The sequence below is a fragment of the Typha latifolia genome, chromosome 15 (assembly GCF_019914945.1).
Source record: "Typha latifolia isolate L0001 chromosome 15, TyphaL0001v2, whole genome shotgun sequence".
NCBI classification, from domain to species: Eukaryota; Viridiplantae; Streptophyta; class Magnoliopsida; order Poales; family Typhaceae; genus Typha; species Typha latifolia.
The window spans coordinates 8,869,746-8,887,900 of record NC_133100.1 but is presented as its reverse complement, the minus strand read 5'-3'; the positions used below and the strand labels follow the sequence as shown (position 1 = coordinate 8,887,900).

The 18,155-nt window shown below is 38.9% G+C and overlaps 4 protein-coding genes across 4 annotated transcripts; 2 read left to right on the top strand and 2 right to left on the bottom strand.

Moving 5' to 3' along the window:
* The first annotated feature begins 388 nt into the window (after positions 1–388).
* Positions 389–3,060, top strand: LOC140801829 (uncharacterized). The gene is made up of 10 exons (XM_073157146.1): positions 389–568; positions 663–734; positions 871–963; positions 1,086–1,167; positions 1,277–1,333; positions 1,489–1,553; positions 1,674–1,769; positions 1,907–1,993; positions 2,099–2,179; positions 2,275–3,060. Exons 1-10 carry the CDS (start codon positions 470–472, stop codon positions 2,815–2,817), a joined length of 1,275 nt encoding a protein of 424 aa, XP_073013247.1. The 5' UTR covers positions 389–469; the 3' UTR covers positions 2,818–3,060.
* Positions 3,061–3,321: 261 nt separating this feature from the next.
* Positions 3,322–4,517, bottom strand: LOC140801830 (probable F-box protein At2g36090). Its single transcript, XM_073157147.1, has one exon. The coding sequence runs from the start codon at positions 4,467–4,469 to the stop codon at positions 3,528–3,530; it is 942 nt and encodes a 313-aa protein (XP_073013248.1). The 5' UTR covers positions 4,470–4,517; the 3' UTR covers positions 3,322–3,527.
* Positions 4,518–5,818: 1,301 nt separating this feature from the next.
* LOC140802213 (protein trichome birefringence-like 9) lies at positions 5,819–7,313 on the bottom strand. The gene is made up of 4 exons (XM_073157656.1): positions 6,961–7,313; positions 6,477–6,869; positions 6,224–6,382; positions 5,819–6,146 (listed from the first exon to the last, which is right to left on the bottom strand). The coding sequence occupies exons 1-4, from the start codon at positions 7,311–7,313 to the stop codon at positions 5,819–5,821; spliced, it is 1,233 nt and encodes a 410-aa protein (XP_073013757.1).
* Positions 7,314–13,277: 5,964 nt separating this feature from the next.
* On the top strand, positions 13,278–16,520 carry LOC140801877 (cationic amino acid transporter 7, chloroplastic-like). The gene is made up of 5 exons (XM_073157232.1): positions 13,278–13,939; positions 14,258–14,480; positions 14,786–15,137; positions 15,455–15,686; positions 15,773–16,520. Exons 1-5 carry the CDS (start codon positions 13,516–13,518, stop codon positions 16,339–16,341), a joined length of 1,800 nt encoding a protein of 599 aa, XP_073013333.1. The 5' UTR covers positions 13,278–13,515; the 3' UTR covers positions 16,342–16,520.
* Positions 16,521–18,155: the final 1,635 nt, after the last annotated feature.

The window sequence follows — 18,155 nt, the reverse complement described above, 5'->3', positions numbered from 1 at the left end:
GACTTATTCAACTCTCGTTGCTCCAGAGTTGCGCCTCTTCTTCAGTCTGCTGTGATGCCTATAATTTATATTTGAAGATAGAAAGGAATGACATAATTAGATGTCTATCATTCTGTTTTCTTGTACTTAAGCTATCACCATGAAGTTTATATCTGAAAACTTGCTTGGGAATTCCACTCACAATGTGCACATATTTGGGAATTTTTTTCGCAATGTATAAATTAAATTCTATAACCTTGTTATATGAAGTCACGGACCAACGGATGTTAAACAATTGGAAGAGTTCGAATTATATAATGGTGAGGGTCTTTTTTGCAATTTTCTAGTTCCTGGCCAAATGAGTTCGACTCGGCCGAGTTGAGAAACCCCGCATATAAAATCTCTTCGTGTAGGCCGCCGTCTGCGATGGGTTAGGGTTTCTCACTTCCCTCGTCTTCCGTCGTCTCGAAATCCCTCTGCTGATCGAGGAATGGTGCGGCTCACGTTGGAGCAGATCACCCGGGAGAGCAAGAACGGCGACGCCGGGGACGTCACCTCCCTTCACCTCTCCCATCGAGCTCTCTCCGATGTAAGCATCTGCGAAGTGGCGTCCGATTCATTCGGATGGCTTGCAATAGAGCTCGAAATGCTGCCTCTTTTGACGGTTTCAGTTGCTTCTGTAGGTCTCATGTCTCAGCAATTACCAGAACTTGGAGCGACTCGATCTCAGTTGCAACTGCCTCTCATCTCTCGAGGTACTTCATGCTGTATAATTCTTGCGTTTAAGTGTTCTTTTTTTTTTGTTATCAACTCCTCGTAATTTGATATTAAAGACGTAGCATCTAGTGTAAATTTCTCATCTTGGGATTTTGTTTTGGGTGCTTGTGACAGAGTCTGACTTCGTCCGTCAATTTGAAGTGGCTATCCGTCGTGGAAAACAAGCTTGATAGCTTAAAAGGGATCGAGAGCTTTCCAAAGTTGACAGTAAGTTTAAGCTTTATTTGTCAGTTGAAGCATGAAAATCCCGATTTAAAGAGAAATCTCCAGTTGATTGTTGCCTTTATAATGGACTGCTCAATGTTGTTCTTCACATCCTCGCGGTGCAGGTGTTAAACGCTGGCAAGAATAAGCTCAAGACAATGGATGATATTAGATCCGCCACAAGCTTAAGGGCTTTAATTCTAAATGGTAATCCATTCTGTAACCTTTCTCAATAGCTTGTTTTTTTCAATGTATAGCTGTTTGGGATTTTATAAAGGAAAAGTGTATCAGTTTTGTCTTTTCCTCGTCTTTGCAGATAACAACATATCTTCTATATGCAAGCTTGATCAGCTGAAGTATTTGAATACACTAGGTATGAATAGGTGATCCTGTATAAAATTATTAACTTGTCTGATATTGTTGTGCATACTGTTAGCATTAATATCTTTCTTCCGAAATATTGAACAATGATCAAGGTGCAGTTTTTAAACAAAAGATAGTGAATTTTTGTATTCTCCTTGTTTACAGTTCTTTCTCGGAACCCAATTATTGATATTGGTGATTCATTGATGAAGGCGAAAACTTTGACAAAAGTAAGAATCTAATTACTTACTTACTGATGATGCTTGACTTCTGTTTCTTCTAGATTTTACGACGCATAATTCTCTGATATTGCCAGTTGCTAAGTCTTTTTTGGCATGTGCTTATTTCAGCTGTCTCTTTCTCATTGTCACATCCAAAATATCGGGTCTTCACTCGTCTCTTGCATAGAATTGAAGGAAATCAGACTTTCCCATAACAAGATTACTGTATGTTTATGGCAAAGGCTAATTTTTTAGCTTATTTTCCTACAAAGTCATGCTTATGTATTAACTTACGTCCACTGTGATCCCATCTTTAAAATCTGGCTCATTATGTTCTTGATCTATTTTTACTTCATATACAGATCATTCCAGCAGAGTTGGCTCAGAACATCAAACTCCAAAATCTTGATTTGGGGAACAATTTAATTGAGAGGTGGTCAGACATAAAGGTGAGTAATTTAGTGACTCTTATTGCTGCATTTTCCATCCACAGTTTATGCGATTAGTCTGTCTATCTTTCCTCATCTCCTCTTAAAGGTTCATATAAATTATAGGTGCTATCTTCGTTACAAAATTTGAAGAACCTTAACCTGCAAGGGAATCCTATTGCTGAGAAAGATAATTTAGCTAAAAAGGTGATCTTGCTTCGACTTTTGGCCCTTGTTGGAACATCTGATGTAAACTGTCAGGAAAAAAAAATCTAGTTCTAAACTTCAAAATCTCATCGCAGGTCAAAAAGTTAATCCCAAGTTTGCGGATATTCAATGCTAAGCCCATAGAAAGAAGCAGTGCAGGTAGAAATAAATCTGGTGAAGATGGACCTTATGGCAAAAAGGATGATGCATTTTTCAAAGATACTAGTCAAGTTGACGCCACAAAGGAAGCAAAAAGGGAAAAATCTAAATTAGACCCAAAGATTTCATCAAGGGAGAAATTACAAAATAGAACTAAGGAAGATAGAGACCGTAATGCAGAAAAGGAATTCAAGAGAAAGAAAGGGATGGGTAAAGAAGAAGGCAAATCTGAAGGCATGGATGATGGGGAAACACCATTTCTGGACTTGATTTCCTTGGAAAGGAATCGTCACGAGTCTGACCCAAAGAAAAAACTCGACAGAAAAGTTTCAGGAGCAGAATTGCTTGAAGGCTTGGTTATAGATCATGTCAAGAAGAAGAAAAAAGGTCAACATGTAGCTGTAGGTCCAGCAGCACTTCAGTTATTGTCTCCAGTCCAAGATGTTGGTATGGGTGGCCCATCTGCATGGGATGATTAGAATATATAACTCCATCTGGTGTGCCATATCCTATCACAAGTTTGCTATCAGACATTATACTGTCTCTCTGAGAGTGGGCTCCATGCTTCAACAAATACGAGCTCTGTTCTGTTCCATCACATGTCTACAGTTACCAAATGTTGAAATGATGTTATAGACACTTCATCAGAAGATTTATACTTTACCATCTTTGAAAGAAAACTACTGACAAATTTTTAATGGAGATGTTGTTAACTTTGTTCATTAGCTGCATACAAGAATCTTTCCATATATTAACACTACTTCTATGAAAATATATATGGGGAGATTGCATTTTAGCTCTCCCTGGTATGATTCAATTTTTCAAATAACTCTAAAAATACAATCGCCATTTTTATTTTATAATCATATTTAACCAAACTAAAATGCAATTAACTCAGACTGTATTTTACCATGTTTTGTAATTTTAACTTTCACCACGTAGTACTACTGAGCTGTAGCAATACTCATCAAGAAGAACACGACTTGGTAAACTATTTCTGACGCTTAATCCGAAAAAAAAAAAGAACTATTAATTTGTCCACAGAATCAGATGTTTATGGCTCTTACGATTCAGTGTACTACAAACTCTTTCTGTAATAGCGTATATTAATTGCACTCCTGCTTCGTTGACACCTTAACTTTACTTAAAAACAAATACATCTAAACCGGCCGGTCCAAACCTCCCAATCTCACCTGAAAACCGCCATTTTTAAAGAAGCCAAGAATAGAACAATCCCCACAGCGATGCAGCAAAAATCCACGACCCATTCCCTTCTCGCCTTCTTCTCTTTTCTTCTCATCTTTCTCTTTACAAATTCGAAGTATCTCTTCTTGGCCTCCTTCTCTTCTTCCCCTTTGCCTCGACCTTTTCTAACGCTTTCCAACGCTTGAGTTAGAATTACCAGGCTGCCCCTCCCGTTCACCCCGATCCCGTCCGCGTCCTCCACCCCGAGGCTCACCTCCCTCACTTGCCCCGCCTCCTTCCCACACGTGACCGCCGCCGTGACGGAGCACTTCCCCACCACCGTCGCGAACCGGACGATCTTCTCGCCGGTGTACCAGTGCCGGTCGACGGCGACCGGGCTCCGGCTCGAGACGTTGACGGCCCGCCGGCGGGCCGGGTCGATTATAATCCAGCTGAGGGATAGCTTGTCCGACGAGATAGCAGGAGTCGGCGGGGCGGCGCCGTCGACGGCGTCGATGCGGAAGGGGGAGCCGAGGAACCAGGGGGAGAAGGCATCGGTCCGGATGACGCGGGAGAGGACGGGGGAGCCGTCGTGATGGAGATCGACGGCCGAGATGAGTTCCCGAGGTAGGTATGGGGCGACGGAGAGCGAAGATGACTTCCCGAGGGATCGGGGATCGGGGAAGGTGAGGGCGTCGGAGAAGAAGGAGCGGTAGGAGGCGTACGGGAAAAGGGGGAGCAGGAGGCGGAGGGAGGGGGACGTGGACAGGCATAGGTCCCGCCACGTGGCGGGGTCGGAGGCGAGGACGCGGAGGTGGGCGGTTGCGCAGCTGGCTGCGGCGAGCGAGGGGCCGTCGAGGAGTCGGAGGGCGCGGATCATGACGTCCACGTGAAGGTCATCGATGCTCGTCGTGTCGGCGGCGCATGGAGATTCGTGCGTCGCCATCGTCTTCCGACCCCAGTGGTGATGGGGGTTTGGAATTTGGAATCTTGGACTTTTGGAGGGAGGGAGGAAGCTGGGGATGTTTTTATACGGTGAGGAGGTGGAACTAGGAAATTACCTAAATGCCCCTGACGTTGGAGTGGGATTATGGTCGTCTGCCGTATTTAGCCGGTTATTTTCAATCGCTTTCATGTGGCCGTGATCAGGTAAAACTGACTCATTCTATATTTCCTCCCACAATATATATATATATATATATATATATATATATATAACTAGCAACTAGGAGATGGGGTTGAAAAGTCTTATCTTGATCGAGAGAAGGTTGTCACAGAAAATAGACCTACAACAACTAGTCACTGCTTCTAGATGGATGCGTTTATTTACTAGTTATCAAAATATATAATATTATAATTAGTGGGTTAACAATCGGGTGATAAAAAGATAATATATCCTTCTATATTAATATGGAGAGATAAAAATATATTTAACCCAAAACCATTTCACTGTTCTCAGATCAAAATATAACAAAAGTAGGAAGACACATGGAAAGAAAGGACGGAAGAAGAAGAAGAAGAAGAAGAAGAAGACTGCAAAAAGGATCGTTAATTGAAGATTACGTGATCTTAAAGTTGCCGGCGTCTTAATCATTCTAGAACATCTCGTAATTTAATAAAGCTGAAGGCAGTTGAGAGGGCCACGTCGTACCTTATACCATGACGTGTGAACTAAAGCATGACGAGATATATCTATGTTTTAATCCTTTATCCCCTTCCTACTTGGATGTGATTTGATTGCGCCATGCAACGATTATGGTCCCCATTCTCTAGCCTATATATATATATATATATATATATATATATATATATATATATATATATATATATAATCTAGCTTAGTGTGTAGTAGGAGAGTTAAATGCTTAAATTTGAAATACATAGATAAATCATAGCTCTTCTCATTAATAAGATGGAAAAATAATTAAATTATGGTAAGATTAATTTGATATAATTTGTGATGGAAAATTTGGAAATTTAGACATCACAAGGTAACAGGTCCCACTCAACCTTATGGCGTCACGTAAAGTTGATTGATAAAGAAATGAGAGAAATTTTAGGAGACAAATAATAGAATACAGTAAAAGAGCTTGACATGATTTAGTTATTTAGCATCATATGCAGTGGCAGTTAAAAAAAATAAGAGCCACAAAGAAAAGGTCAAGATTGTGATGTCTTTATATAATTGAAGTATTTTAAAGCCAATAAAATTAAAACTACTAAAATGAAACATATATTTTCCTTCAAATATTTATAAACGTTCTTCTTGAAACATTAGTATAGAATCAAAAGTTTTCAACTATTACTATATCCCATTGACAAGAGATTAGCATAGAGGAGCTCATTCCAAGTATCAGGCACACCTGGGAGGCACCAATGGCTACAATCCTCGGCGGCCCCCGGCGGTATCCCCGGCTCGCGGTAGCCGGAAGGGTGGCCGTCTTTCCTGAACTCCGTCATGTACGTAATGTTTAGAAACCTTGCTTTCGTTCCGAAGTTCTTCATTTCTTCTATCTTCTCAGATATAATTAAATTATTCCATGCCTCTGGATCAAAATTACTAGCATCAGCTGCTGGCTCTCTTTCACGCCCACATGTGCCATTCGTGTCCCACGTACCATTTCTGTATGTTTATTAGAATATTTGAAGCTGGATATATATATATATATATATATATATAGGTTGGATAACTATACTTACGTGTAGTGAGTTGGAGAATAACTCCTGAAGAAGATGTAGCTCTTGGTTAGTTGTAAGTTGCTTAGGGCCCATTGCTTCACTGTCTCAAGGCTTCTTTCAAATGCCTCTTTGACATCCATTGTCTTGTTTACAACTTTGCCTACTTGGAAATAATTTCCCCTAGAATATTATAATTAAAAGGCGGGTTTAAGCTTCTATAGTAGAGGGTGAGTTAAAACATCATATAAATAAGAGTAATAGAGATATAGCTTACGATTTGATAGTCTTGTCCTTGTTCCACCAGTGTCCGGTATTCAGAACGAGCACATCAGCGGCGAGCCACCTGTTTGAAAGCCGAGGTAGCGCATCGAGGCGGATGGCCCCCTTGAGTCCTCCGGTCGAGGCGTTGCGAGGAAACCGGTCGACGACGACGAGCAGCGGAGCGCGGTAGTACTCTAGGGTTAGGTTGTAGTCAAGGAAGAGTATGGAGAGGAAGCCCTTGTGTTTGGTGATAGGGTTACCGAATTGTTCGTAGACTCTGGACTGGTTTGCCACAGCCTTGGTCAGCATGCAGACTAGAGACTCCCATTGGTTCCTCCCAATTGAGTCTCCTGCGAATATAATTCGCCTGTTTCTGCTCCTCTCCAACATATCACTTGCATTGAATCTGACGGCCGATAAGGGAAATGTCATGCCATATGTAATCTTCTTCGTTTTTTTTAGTAACCAAGAGAAAAGAAACAAAGTTTGAGATATACTTTGGGAGATCACAGGCATGAGGCTTCCAACGCCAAGAGAGATATCCGGAGTCATTGCGCCCATTACGATGGCACTTGAAGCCCGGGTCAAGAAACGGACAGTCTTCCGCGTAGAACCCTAATGGCTGCCCCTCATCCCCCACCCACCTCCCGTTGGAGTAATCGCAACTCTCCTCAACTATCTTGCCATTAGAATCGAAGGCAAGGCGAAGGAAAGCTAAGGGCTGGAAGGGAGTTAGCAACTGGAGGAGGACAAAAGAGAAGGGAAGGAGGAGGAGGAGAAGAGAGAAGATTGCGTACTTGGTCTCTCTGGTGCAAAACAGAGGGTTGATATGAGATATTACGAGGTCCATTAGGATGCGAGAGAGAAGAGAGAGAAGAAGGGAAGCATTTGGACTTGGCTCGCCTCTAACGTCCGCATCTCTCTCTAACATACGCGGAGAAGATGTTGGGAAACGGTTAAGGTCGTTGCAGCGGTCAAACTCCCGGTCGACCAATTGGGCCGCTTAACTTTAAAGCCCATATATTACTGGTGCAAGCAAGCAACTAGTTGGGCCGCTGTGGTAACGTCTTGGCTTTATTTTTAGCATTTATTCTAAGGCCTTAGTTTTAGTTTGATATAAAATATACTTATTAAATTCTTCTTCATAAGCAAATTCACAATATTCTTAGTGAGAGAATAATATTCTTTCTTTTCTTTTCTTCCTTGTAAGACAACTACGTAAGATGTACGACTCGTATATGCTTTCTAACATTAAAAGAAAGAAAAAAGAAGAACGGATAACAAGTTATCCATTTGTTTTAATAGACTTGGATTGGATTCTCCAAGTATAGTGGAGGATCATCATCAGAATAAAAGGCAGTATATTTGAGGCAATAAGAGAGTATAAATTTCAGATAAGCATTATATTCTCTCTCTCTCTAAGTTGAAAGATATGGAAAATTATATCATGTGTTATTATCATCTTGTGCTTGTGCTTGAGCTCTATCTAATTTCAAATTGTTGATAGAAAGATCGGATTGTGATGATCATGACGATGATAGGGAGATAATCACATCGTAATTTATTGTTTTAGTTCAAATACTTAGGGTTAAATATATTTTACCTCTTATATTTAGTTATATTTAAAATTATTTTATTAACAAGTTTAAAATCAGTCTATATACTTACCACTAACGTGAAACCGTTAATTTTTCTAACTAAATTACTAGAGCGCACTAAAAAAAAAAATTTAAATTAAATGGCAGGCTAAATTTTCTCTATTTTTAATTTTTTATGGAGAAAAATATCATTTCCCTCTTATATAAGTATTTATTTCTGTTTAAAGAATACTTTCATATTTATTCTCTTACTTTCTAGATTATATTAACTATATAATAAGTTTTATTGAACCTAATTTTTTATAAAGTTTAATAATTATATCATATCGATAAATATAATAAATATGAGGTTAAAAAAATTAGATAAAAACTTATATATTTTGTCAAACAAACACGACACGAGTATTTTGATCATTTGAGCACGTTCTATTAATTCTGAGGGACTAAAATTTTTTAAAGTACAGAAATAAAATAATTTTAAGCATAAGTATATACAGAGTAAAATGTATTTTATTAAAATTTTGAAATAAAGCCTAATCTTATTCATATATTTTTTTGAAGGAATTTAATGTTTTTTATTGGGTCCGTCCCTGCAAGTTGGTTGATCCAGTTGGAAATGAACTGGGATGGGAATTTTAGCAAGGGTATAGTGGGAAAAAGGGAAGCGGGGACTATAGATTATTATTATTTTTTTTCATTTTATTCTGCTTTATAATATATACCATGGCACTTCGAGATAGAAGGGTGATTTTAAATGCATACCTAACAAAACAAGATAATATTTAATACAAGAGAAATTTATTAAAAATACCTTACTATGATGATATTTATATTTGACATTTTCATTTTATTTTTAATATCTCAAAAACACCTCATCCTTATTTCTACTAACACACAACTACCATATAGATATAATATGATCTTAATATTCCTAAGAGTTGGGTTTTTTTTTTTTTCACACATACCTTTTAAAAATTCTTTATTTGATTTTATATAACTCTAAAATTGATATTTGGATATATATAACTTTCAAAATATTTGTTTTAGGCAAACAAGATAAGAGTTAATTAACCGTTAAAATTAAAATAATTTAAATTAAAAAATATAATTGTACTAGTTTTAAGTGTTTCTCTTAATTAAGTACGTTTTGTATTGATATATTAAATTGAAAATTAACAATAAAGATATCTATGCAAATACCATATGTTTTGAAAAGTATATATATAAATATAAACTTTAAAAGAGGTTACAAGCAAATAAGAGTTTTTTTTTTTATTTTTTAAAAAGGTGTACACAAGAAACCTACTCTTATATAAGTTTGTTAATGTTATGCCAAAGTTAGAGGTGAATAATATTTAAAGGGCCGATAAGAAAAAATAATAAAAATTTCTCGATCTTGTTTTATATATATATATATTTTTTTTAAAGGAGGATAAAATATAGAAAAGAAAACAAAAAAAAATAAAATAAAAGAAGAAGTAGGTCGACAGAATAAAATCTTTCATACCAAGAGAATCACATTCAAGATTTGTTTGGAAGTTTAATCTCACCAAAATATTCTTCTCGAATGTCATCGAATTTTCGAAAAGTTTAATGAATTTAGAACAAGCACGCATGGCCTGTCCTCTATAATCACAGCTATTAGTCATTAATCAAGCGATTAATTAGGTCGGCAAGAATCAAGATCCACAATTATACGTCTTTAATTAAAGATTATTTATACAAAAATATAGGACGAACGTGAGATCCACGTATCAGATCTCAAGCTTGGATCTCCTAGATTTCCTTATAAAGCCTACATTAATTATTAATTATTAGTTATTCTAACCCCCTCCTAGTTAGTTAGTATTCGAATCTCTGACACACTGCAAGCGATTTTAATTTGAAACGAATATTTTAGCTTTCTAGGTATCAAATAGTCTTACCTTTTAATCTCTAGGCTTAAGGTAATTGGTGCCATTCTACTGTAATATAATATTCCTCATCAAATTAATGGGGTGCTATTTTTCATAATAAGCTTAATATATATGCCTAGTTGCATAATTGTCACAAAAACTTTTTAAACAAATACATGTAATTAAATAGAATACCCTTTTTCTTGCAAAAAAAAAAAATTATGTAAAATTCTGAAAATGTAGGGTGATATGTGAAAAAAGACCTTAAGAGAAAAAAAAAAAGGACTAGTTTGTATTATAGGACAGCAACCGTAGATGTTGTGGCACTTAATCCTCCACGACCCAACTTTGAATAAACTTTATTATGATGATAGAGGAATTATTTGTTAATTGTTTGGCTTAAATACAACCACGTAATTAAGATATTGATAAGAATAAAAGACTAGGTCTCTAACTTTAATTAATCACATTCACTTGTACTGTTAAGTATGGTATCAGACTTTTGTGCTCCATTAAGGAGGTCGATGTAGTACATAAGATGCAGTCATCTTTTTGACTGGAAGAAAGAACCCAATTGATTAATTAATTAATTATTCTTAGTTGGCACAACAAGGATGGTTAGGTACCTTAACACTGGCGATTAAGGACATGACAAAGGTGGCAGCCTTTTTTTTTCCCAAGAAAAGGAACTAGCGTGTTAAAGTTTGGTGTTTGATTTCTTAGTTAATCCCAATGCAATGCGTTAGCACCTAAAGACAAAGATTAATTAGAGTAGTCAAACGTCGTTAGTTAAATTTGTTTGGACCCTAAGGAGTATCAAACTCGGTATGTTATTGTTAGGTATCATGTGACTGTTTCTGGTTTATAATTTAGGAGGTTCAATACGTTAATATGAGAAAGCTGGAGGTTTAATGCGTAAGAAATTGGAGGTCGTTATGAGATACAAAAACTAGTATGGGAGCAAACCCTCCACATGGATCCCTCCACGTGTCCACTCAGTCAACGTGTATTCCCTACTGTCACGTGTACTGCTGGCGTCAGCAGCTCGATGTAACGGCAGGAGGGTGGTGCCGTGCACGTGACTCGGCCGTTCCAAACGTAACGGATTGCAACACTTTTATTATATACGTTTTATATAGTTGCAGTCTCTTTTATTACACTTTTCCAGCTTAGTGCTAATTCTCATCTTAGCCCCTCGTTTATATATATAATTAGTATTGTAGCATTACTTAGTGGCTCCTCCTAGGATTAAAAGTTGCCGCCAGCCCTTCTTCCCTTGTATTAATATATCCTAATTACGTCCCTGCTATTTACTTTTTAAATTATTTATTTGGAACCAATATAGTGGCAGTTACACATGAATCCCGCATAAAGTTGTACTCCGTTTAGGCCTCCTTTTGACCTCCATATCAATCACAAGCGTCCACATCTTCATTCAAACTTCTTTTCTAGTTGTCAAAGTAAACGAATCCAACGCTAGGGGTTAGGGTGCGTTTGGTTGTACAATTAATTAAGAGGTATAACCGTATAAGTCACCCCTATATTTATTTCAGTGAATAATATATTTATAAGATTACTAATCTCATATTATACTTTTAACCTGCTGTTATAGTTTACAGAGAAGAGATAACTAAACAAAATTACATTATTATCTTCAATAAATAAATTTTAAATTAAATCACCCTCAATTCATAATAATCAGAATTAAAATAAAAAATAATACAAAATAGTAGTAAAAATATTTAATTATTTTTTGATATAGCAATACTTCAAATAAACATAAAATATAAATACTAATAATAAAAAATAGAAATTAACAATCAAGATTGTTATTTATATATCTAAATTTATTATTTTTATATAAAGTTAATGTAGTAATAATACTCTTATCACTCTATTCGGGATACAACATTCCCCCGAAACTGCTAATTTTATCTATTAATTTTATATTAAATATGAGTTTTTGTGAGGCCCACATAATAACTAATCCAATTTAAGATCAGTCACATGTAACATGTAACGGAATCCATATTAGTTCAAATAAAACCACGAGTATAATAGTCATTTTCTTAGGACAGAATGGATACAATAATAAATAGGAAAGATTTTCTTTTCCTTTATCACATTACCTTCAAAAATTAACCACTAGGGTGGTGTCACCTCTCTGGCATAAGTAGTCAAATATAAATGCCATTGTGATTAAGAAAGGTGGAATTTATATTTGTCTAGTATTGAAAACCTTAAATATAGTTTAATTGTTATCCTCTCCTTCACATTTATTATGCGTTTTTATTAGTTTTATATGAAAAACTAAGATAATGAATAGCAATGTGAAATCGATGTCGTAATCACATAAAATATTAGCTCATAAAATAATAAAAGGGCCGAAAAGAACAACGAAAGAGCACATAGTAGATGATGATTTTTATTTTAAATTTTAAAGAAAATGGGAATTTTTATTGGGATATTAAAAAAACCTACATATTAAATAAAAGAAGAAAAGGACACTTTATATATAAAAATTAATATATAACACAAGTTGACTAAATAAAGCTGAGATATTATAAGTGCCTTTTTACTAAAAAAAATCGCATGTTCGCTAGCTATAATATTTGTACACGAAACCTTATATTAAAATTAATGATTTAAGAAAATCATAGTTTTTTTTTGGGGGGGAATATAGCATCATGTCAACATTATAATAAGTGCTAATTGAGTCATTATACACCCTCTTAATTAGTACCAAAATTTCTCCAAAGAATTATATAATGTTAAAATAAGATGAGATTGAGAACATTTATTGGACATCTAGCACTCACAAGCTTCCGTTCATACGCATCTCACGTGTCTACCACTCGTTGTCTAAATAAATAAAAAAGGAAAAAGAAGGGGGGGAAAAGGGAAAGAGAGACACTGTAACGAGTGTTGGGGTAGTTATGTGCGTGACCGAGAAGCGTCCCCCACTATACTTTATTTAACAGTACCCCGACATCCTTCCGACCTTTCTATTTCCATCCATCCATGTCTAAAAATAAGACGAAATCCTTACGACGTGATAACCCAACTCACCCAACTCCACACCCAGCAACTACCGCGTGTGGGCCCCACACTGTGATATATTCCCTGGCACCACTCACAACCAACACCCGCTTTTGGCGAGTTAACTGGTGGGTCTACTTGCATCTTTTTGTTGATCGTAGGTCGTTCTTTTGTCAATAGGACTAAGTACAGGTTGTTATTTGCAAATGTTACTTTTTTTTTTAAAGAAAAAGGATTAATCCTTCGTCCTAAGTTAAGAGATTTACTACATTTAATTACTTTGTCAAATTCCTCGATTGCGCCAAAATTTTGCCCTGCTTTTTAGTGTAGCCGTTTCACTTCTCCTCCGTCTCCGTCCGTGTCGCCGTTATCTACACCCCTTCGAGTTTCTCTTTATAGCACCCCAACTTCTCCGCACTCCGCACCCTTCTCTCTCTAACCAGGCACACTTCTCTCATAGGGGTAGAGAGAGAGAGAGAGAGAGAGAGAGAGAGAGAGAGAGAGAGAGAGAGAGAGAGAGATGGAGAAGTTACAAGGCTCCACCTCATCGCCTTCCTCGGCTTCCTCCTCCTCTTCTTCGTCCTTCTCGAGCTTGAGGGCTTATGGGCGAGCTTTGGCGCAGACACACAAGAGACTAAACCGGAGAGCCGTGTCGGTGACGACGACCCACGAGGAGATGAGCCGAGTCCGAGCCCGCTCGGGTACCGACATGGTTCGATCCTTGCGGTGGTTCGATCTCGTCGGACTCGGGCTCGGTGGGATGATTGGGGCGGGGATCTTCGTCTCGACTGGCCGCGCCGCTCGGTTCTACGCGGGCCCCGCGATTGTCGTCTCCTACGCCATTGCTGGCCTTTGTGCTCTCCTCTCCGCCTTCTGCTACACCGAGTTCGCCGTCGACATGCCCGTCGCTGGAGGAGCGTTTAGCTATCTCCGGGTCACCTTTGGTAGTTCCCCAAATCTCGTCTGTGTGGCTTAAAGTTCCTTCCTTTGTTGGATTCGAGTTGAGGTTTTGATTCTTGGTAGTTTTTTCTCTCTTTTATGTGGATAAAAGAACCGCATTTTGCAGCGACATCTTCAACTGTGTTCAAAAGTTCTCTTTTTTCCTTGATTTTGGACAATAATTACGACTTTATTCAAATGGGTCCCTTCCCCTTTTCACTAGAATCTCGGTTTTTGTTAAACTTTTTGGAGTTTTTTAGATAATGGGACCAGCTTAAAAAAGAATTAGGTTTTATCTCCGATGTAATTTTTATATATTTCAGGCGAATTTGCGGCCTTTTTGACTGGTGCGAATCTGATAATGGAGTACGTCTTCTCCAACGCGGCCGTATCCAGAGGCTTAACGGCGTATATTGGAACAGCCATTGGAGTGGATGCCACTGAGAAATGGAGAGTTACGATCTCCGGTTTGCCCAAAGGATTCAACCAACTCGATCTCCTCGCAGTCGGCGTCGTCTTGGTCATTTCCATCTGCATCTGTTACAGGTAATTAATCGCATTAAAAACAACAAAGGAATTAAGCGAAAAAATCCAAACTTGGGATGGTTTTCTTCTCCATCTGTCGCTTCCACGTGTTGCTCTGTTCTGGGTGTCACTTGTTACTTGAAAACGATACTTCTGTTTCGAATTTGTTTATCATTCTTTGTACAATCTCTGAATATTTGTTTCAAAGGCGGCTCCTTTTCATTTTTTTTTAAAAAAATCCTACTTTTTGTTTCAATTGTGCATATGGGTGCTTCAATTTTCTATCAAAAATCTAAATCCCTTCTCTCTTATCTGTTTTTCCTTAGCACGAAGGATAGCTCGGTATTGAACATGGTGCTGACGGCGATGCACATTGCGTTCATCCTGTTCATTATTGTGGTTGGATTCTGGCTAGGGGATGTGAGAAATTTGACCCACTCATCGGATCCGGCCAGGGACCCAGGTGGCTTCTTCCCCTATGGAATCGGCGGGGTCTTCAATGGGGCAGCGAGGGTGTATCTGAGCTACATCGGGTACGACGCCGTCTCCACCATGGCCGAGGAGGTGAAGGACCCCAAGCGCGACATCCCCATCGGCGTCTCCGGCTCCGTTGTCTTCGTCACCGTGCTCTACTGCCTCATGGCCGCCTCCATGGCCATGCTGGTCCCCTACGACGCGGTACCCATCTACTATCCCTCCCCCAACTCTCGCGTGGAACCCACCTATTACTTCTTTCCCTTTCCCTTTCCCTTTTTCCCGTTTTGGCCCTTGAAAGACTGGGGAAGCGTGAGTGAGGACGTCTTATCCTGACGGTCCATTTTGTTCGACCCAACCGTCTCTTTACGTCTCTTTACTTCACCCACCAAAGAAAAAAAATTAACCCCAAAAAGCTCCCTCTACCCTTATCTAACTAATAAGTTGGACTTTAGAGGGGTATATGTGCAAAAGAGACTCCTATAGTTTTAACAGTGGGTAGTGCACTTTTGGGGCTGCAGATCGACGTGGAATCGCCTTTCTCGGCGGCATTTCGAGGATCGGACGATTGGGGTTGGGCGTCGAACGTGATCGGCGTGGGCGCGAGCTTTGGGATTCTCACGTCGCTCCTCGTCTCGATGCTTGGCCAGGCTCGCTACCTCTGCGTCATCGGACGGTCCAACGTGGTGCCACCATGGCTCGCCAAGGTCCATCCGACGACCGCCACCCCCATCAACGCCTCCGCCTTCCTCGGTACTCTTTTCTTTTGTTGCAAAAACCTGTGTTACTATAATAATTACAAGGTGTTAAGTGCAAAATTGACATTGCTTCCTCCATAGGCTTCCTCACGGCCGCCATTGCTCTGTTCACCGACCTCGAGGTCCTCCTCGACCTCGTCTCCATCGGCACCCTCTTCGTCTTCTACATGGTCGCCAACGCTGTCGTCTACCGCCGCTACGTGGCGGTGGGCACCACCAATCCCTACCCCACAATTTCCTTCCTCCTCTGCTTCTCCCTCTCCTGCCTCGCCTTCACCCTCGTCTGGCACTTCGCGCCGCCGGGGAAAACTAGGGCGGCCCTCCTCGTCATTTTCTTCCTACTGGCCGTCGCCGTCCTCAACGCCTTCCACTTCCTCGTCCCCCAGGCGAGGAAGCCGGAATTCTGGGGCGTGCCGATGATGCCGTGGATTCCGGCGATCTCAATCTCTCTCAACATCTTTTTGCTGGGCTCGCTCGGCGGTCCGTCGTACCTCCGGTTTGCGCTCTTCACGGCGGTCGCCGTGCTCTTCTACGTGTTCTACAGCGTGCATGCGAGCTTTGACGCAGAGGAGAATGGGGATCTCTCGCTCAAGGTTCGACATGGCCGGACTCACGTCATGGAGATAGAAGATGGTAGCATAAAGGTGTAATTTTTGTAACAGTGTTGTTCTCAAAGAACAACAGAAAAAAAAATTGCCATCTTTATTGTTTTAAGTTTAGATATCGTTTTCCTTCGCTTATTTCTTTCTTTAAGGGATCAAAAGAATAGGAAAAACTGTAACATAGATGGTTTCTCAATCGATTGCCATTTGACTCTCTTTTCATTCAACCTTGTTTATCATGAACGATAGCAGTAAGTCCACATAATAGCATGTTCTCTATGATTTGCTAGAACTTATCCATCTCTAGGATTGCGAAATGATATCGTGGAGTCCTTAGGGAGAATCAAATCTTAAAACCTATATAAAGATCTATGATGGCTATCGTACATGCATCCTAGAGAAAATTCCAAATCTATGATGGTTGCATGCACTAATCATACTTCGATCGCACGTGGACAAATGTAGGTTTGGACCATGATAGTGATGTTTACAAGATGATAATAACAAGATATCCACCATCCTTTTTTGCTAATTAGATTTGTCTTGCGCGCTTTCCTTGCAGGAGAGGGCAAGTGGTATGCCAATGCAAGTGAGACCTCTTCATTTGTTTTCAAGTCCTTGTCTTGCTGAAGTGATGAAATCTCTGATCATTTGCTTTAAGATGGTATATATATATATATATATATATAATATATAGGTGAAAGGTGGGGGGGTGTATGAAGCTTCCAGGAATGGACTACTTTGATGGTGTCTACCAAGTGATCATAGATTTTTATTAATGTTAAAGTGACTAATGACACTTTCATCCGTTGTATGGAGCTCTTGGGATCAAGATTGACTTTTGCTAATGAGACAATAATTAGAAATTATTATCGGAAAAAGCTTGTCGGAAACTGATTAAGATCAGAAGGTAAGAAGACACAAGGTGGTGACTAAGAAAGCGGAAAGAAGTGACAAATAAGATTATAAATTAGTATCTGTAGATCATCACTAACACATCTGATAAGTTTTATATCTCTCACCTATAATAATTATTTGTTTGCTCTGCTACACGATAACCTCATTATCTCCGAAATCTTCTTCTCGAGCATCATATCTAACACCATTAGCAAAAGTTTATTATCACTAACCAACATAAAAGGTGGAATATGGAAGTGAAAAAGAAAAAAAGTTTTTTTTTTTTTGTATTGCATACAGTAGTGCAACTATGCGTATCTTGACTAAGTTAAGACCATTCCACACTTCGATTCCTTCCAGCTTTTGCTTTGACTCATCATCTCTTATTGGAGTAATCCAATCACGAACAATGGGCTGTAACCTTCTTTCCAGCTTGATATTTTTCCATCTGTGCATGAACCAACGTTGGAGCAATTGCCATCTGTCAACCATTCAATGCCATCTAGATTCCACTTCATAATAATGTAGTAGAAGAAGATTTGGTTTGGGTCAAGCCCAGGTGGTGTTGATATCGATATCGATATCAATATCACTGTGTCACTCTACATCAAAGGCATCGGGTTGGGCTTGTGAGAGCAATAACTCAACTTGGACCTTCTCGAGGTCAAACTCCAAGGAAGCAAAGGGAAGCAAGCACGCAAGCAATGTGCATGCACCCAGAAAGGTTTGTACGACTGTGGCTTTAAAATTTTGCACCATAGAAGAAATAAAGACAAGGGTTGAAAAAAATTAAGATTCCTTGCAATATATGGGAAATGTGATATGATATCTCCTTAAAAAAAGATTGATATGGATCAAGACGAACCAAAAAAAAGATAACAACTTTAAGCATGCTCTTTGAATTTTTAAAGTCTTTCGACAGAATCCATTAATCCAAATCAAGACTGGGGGTCCACTCCTCTCCA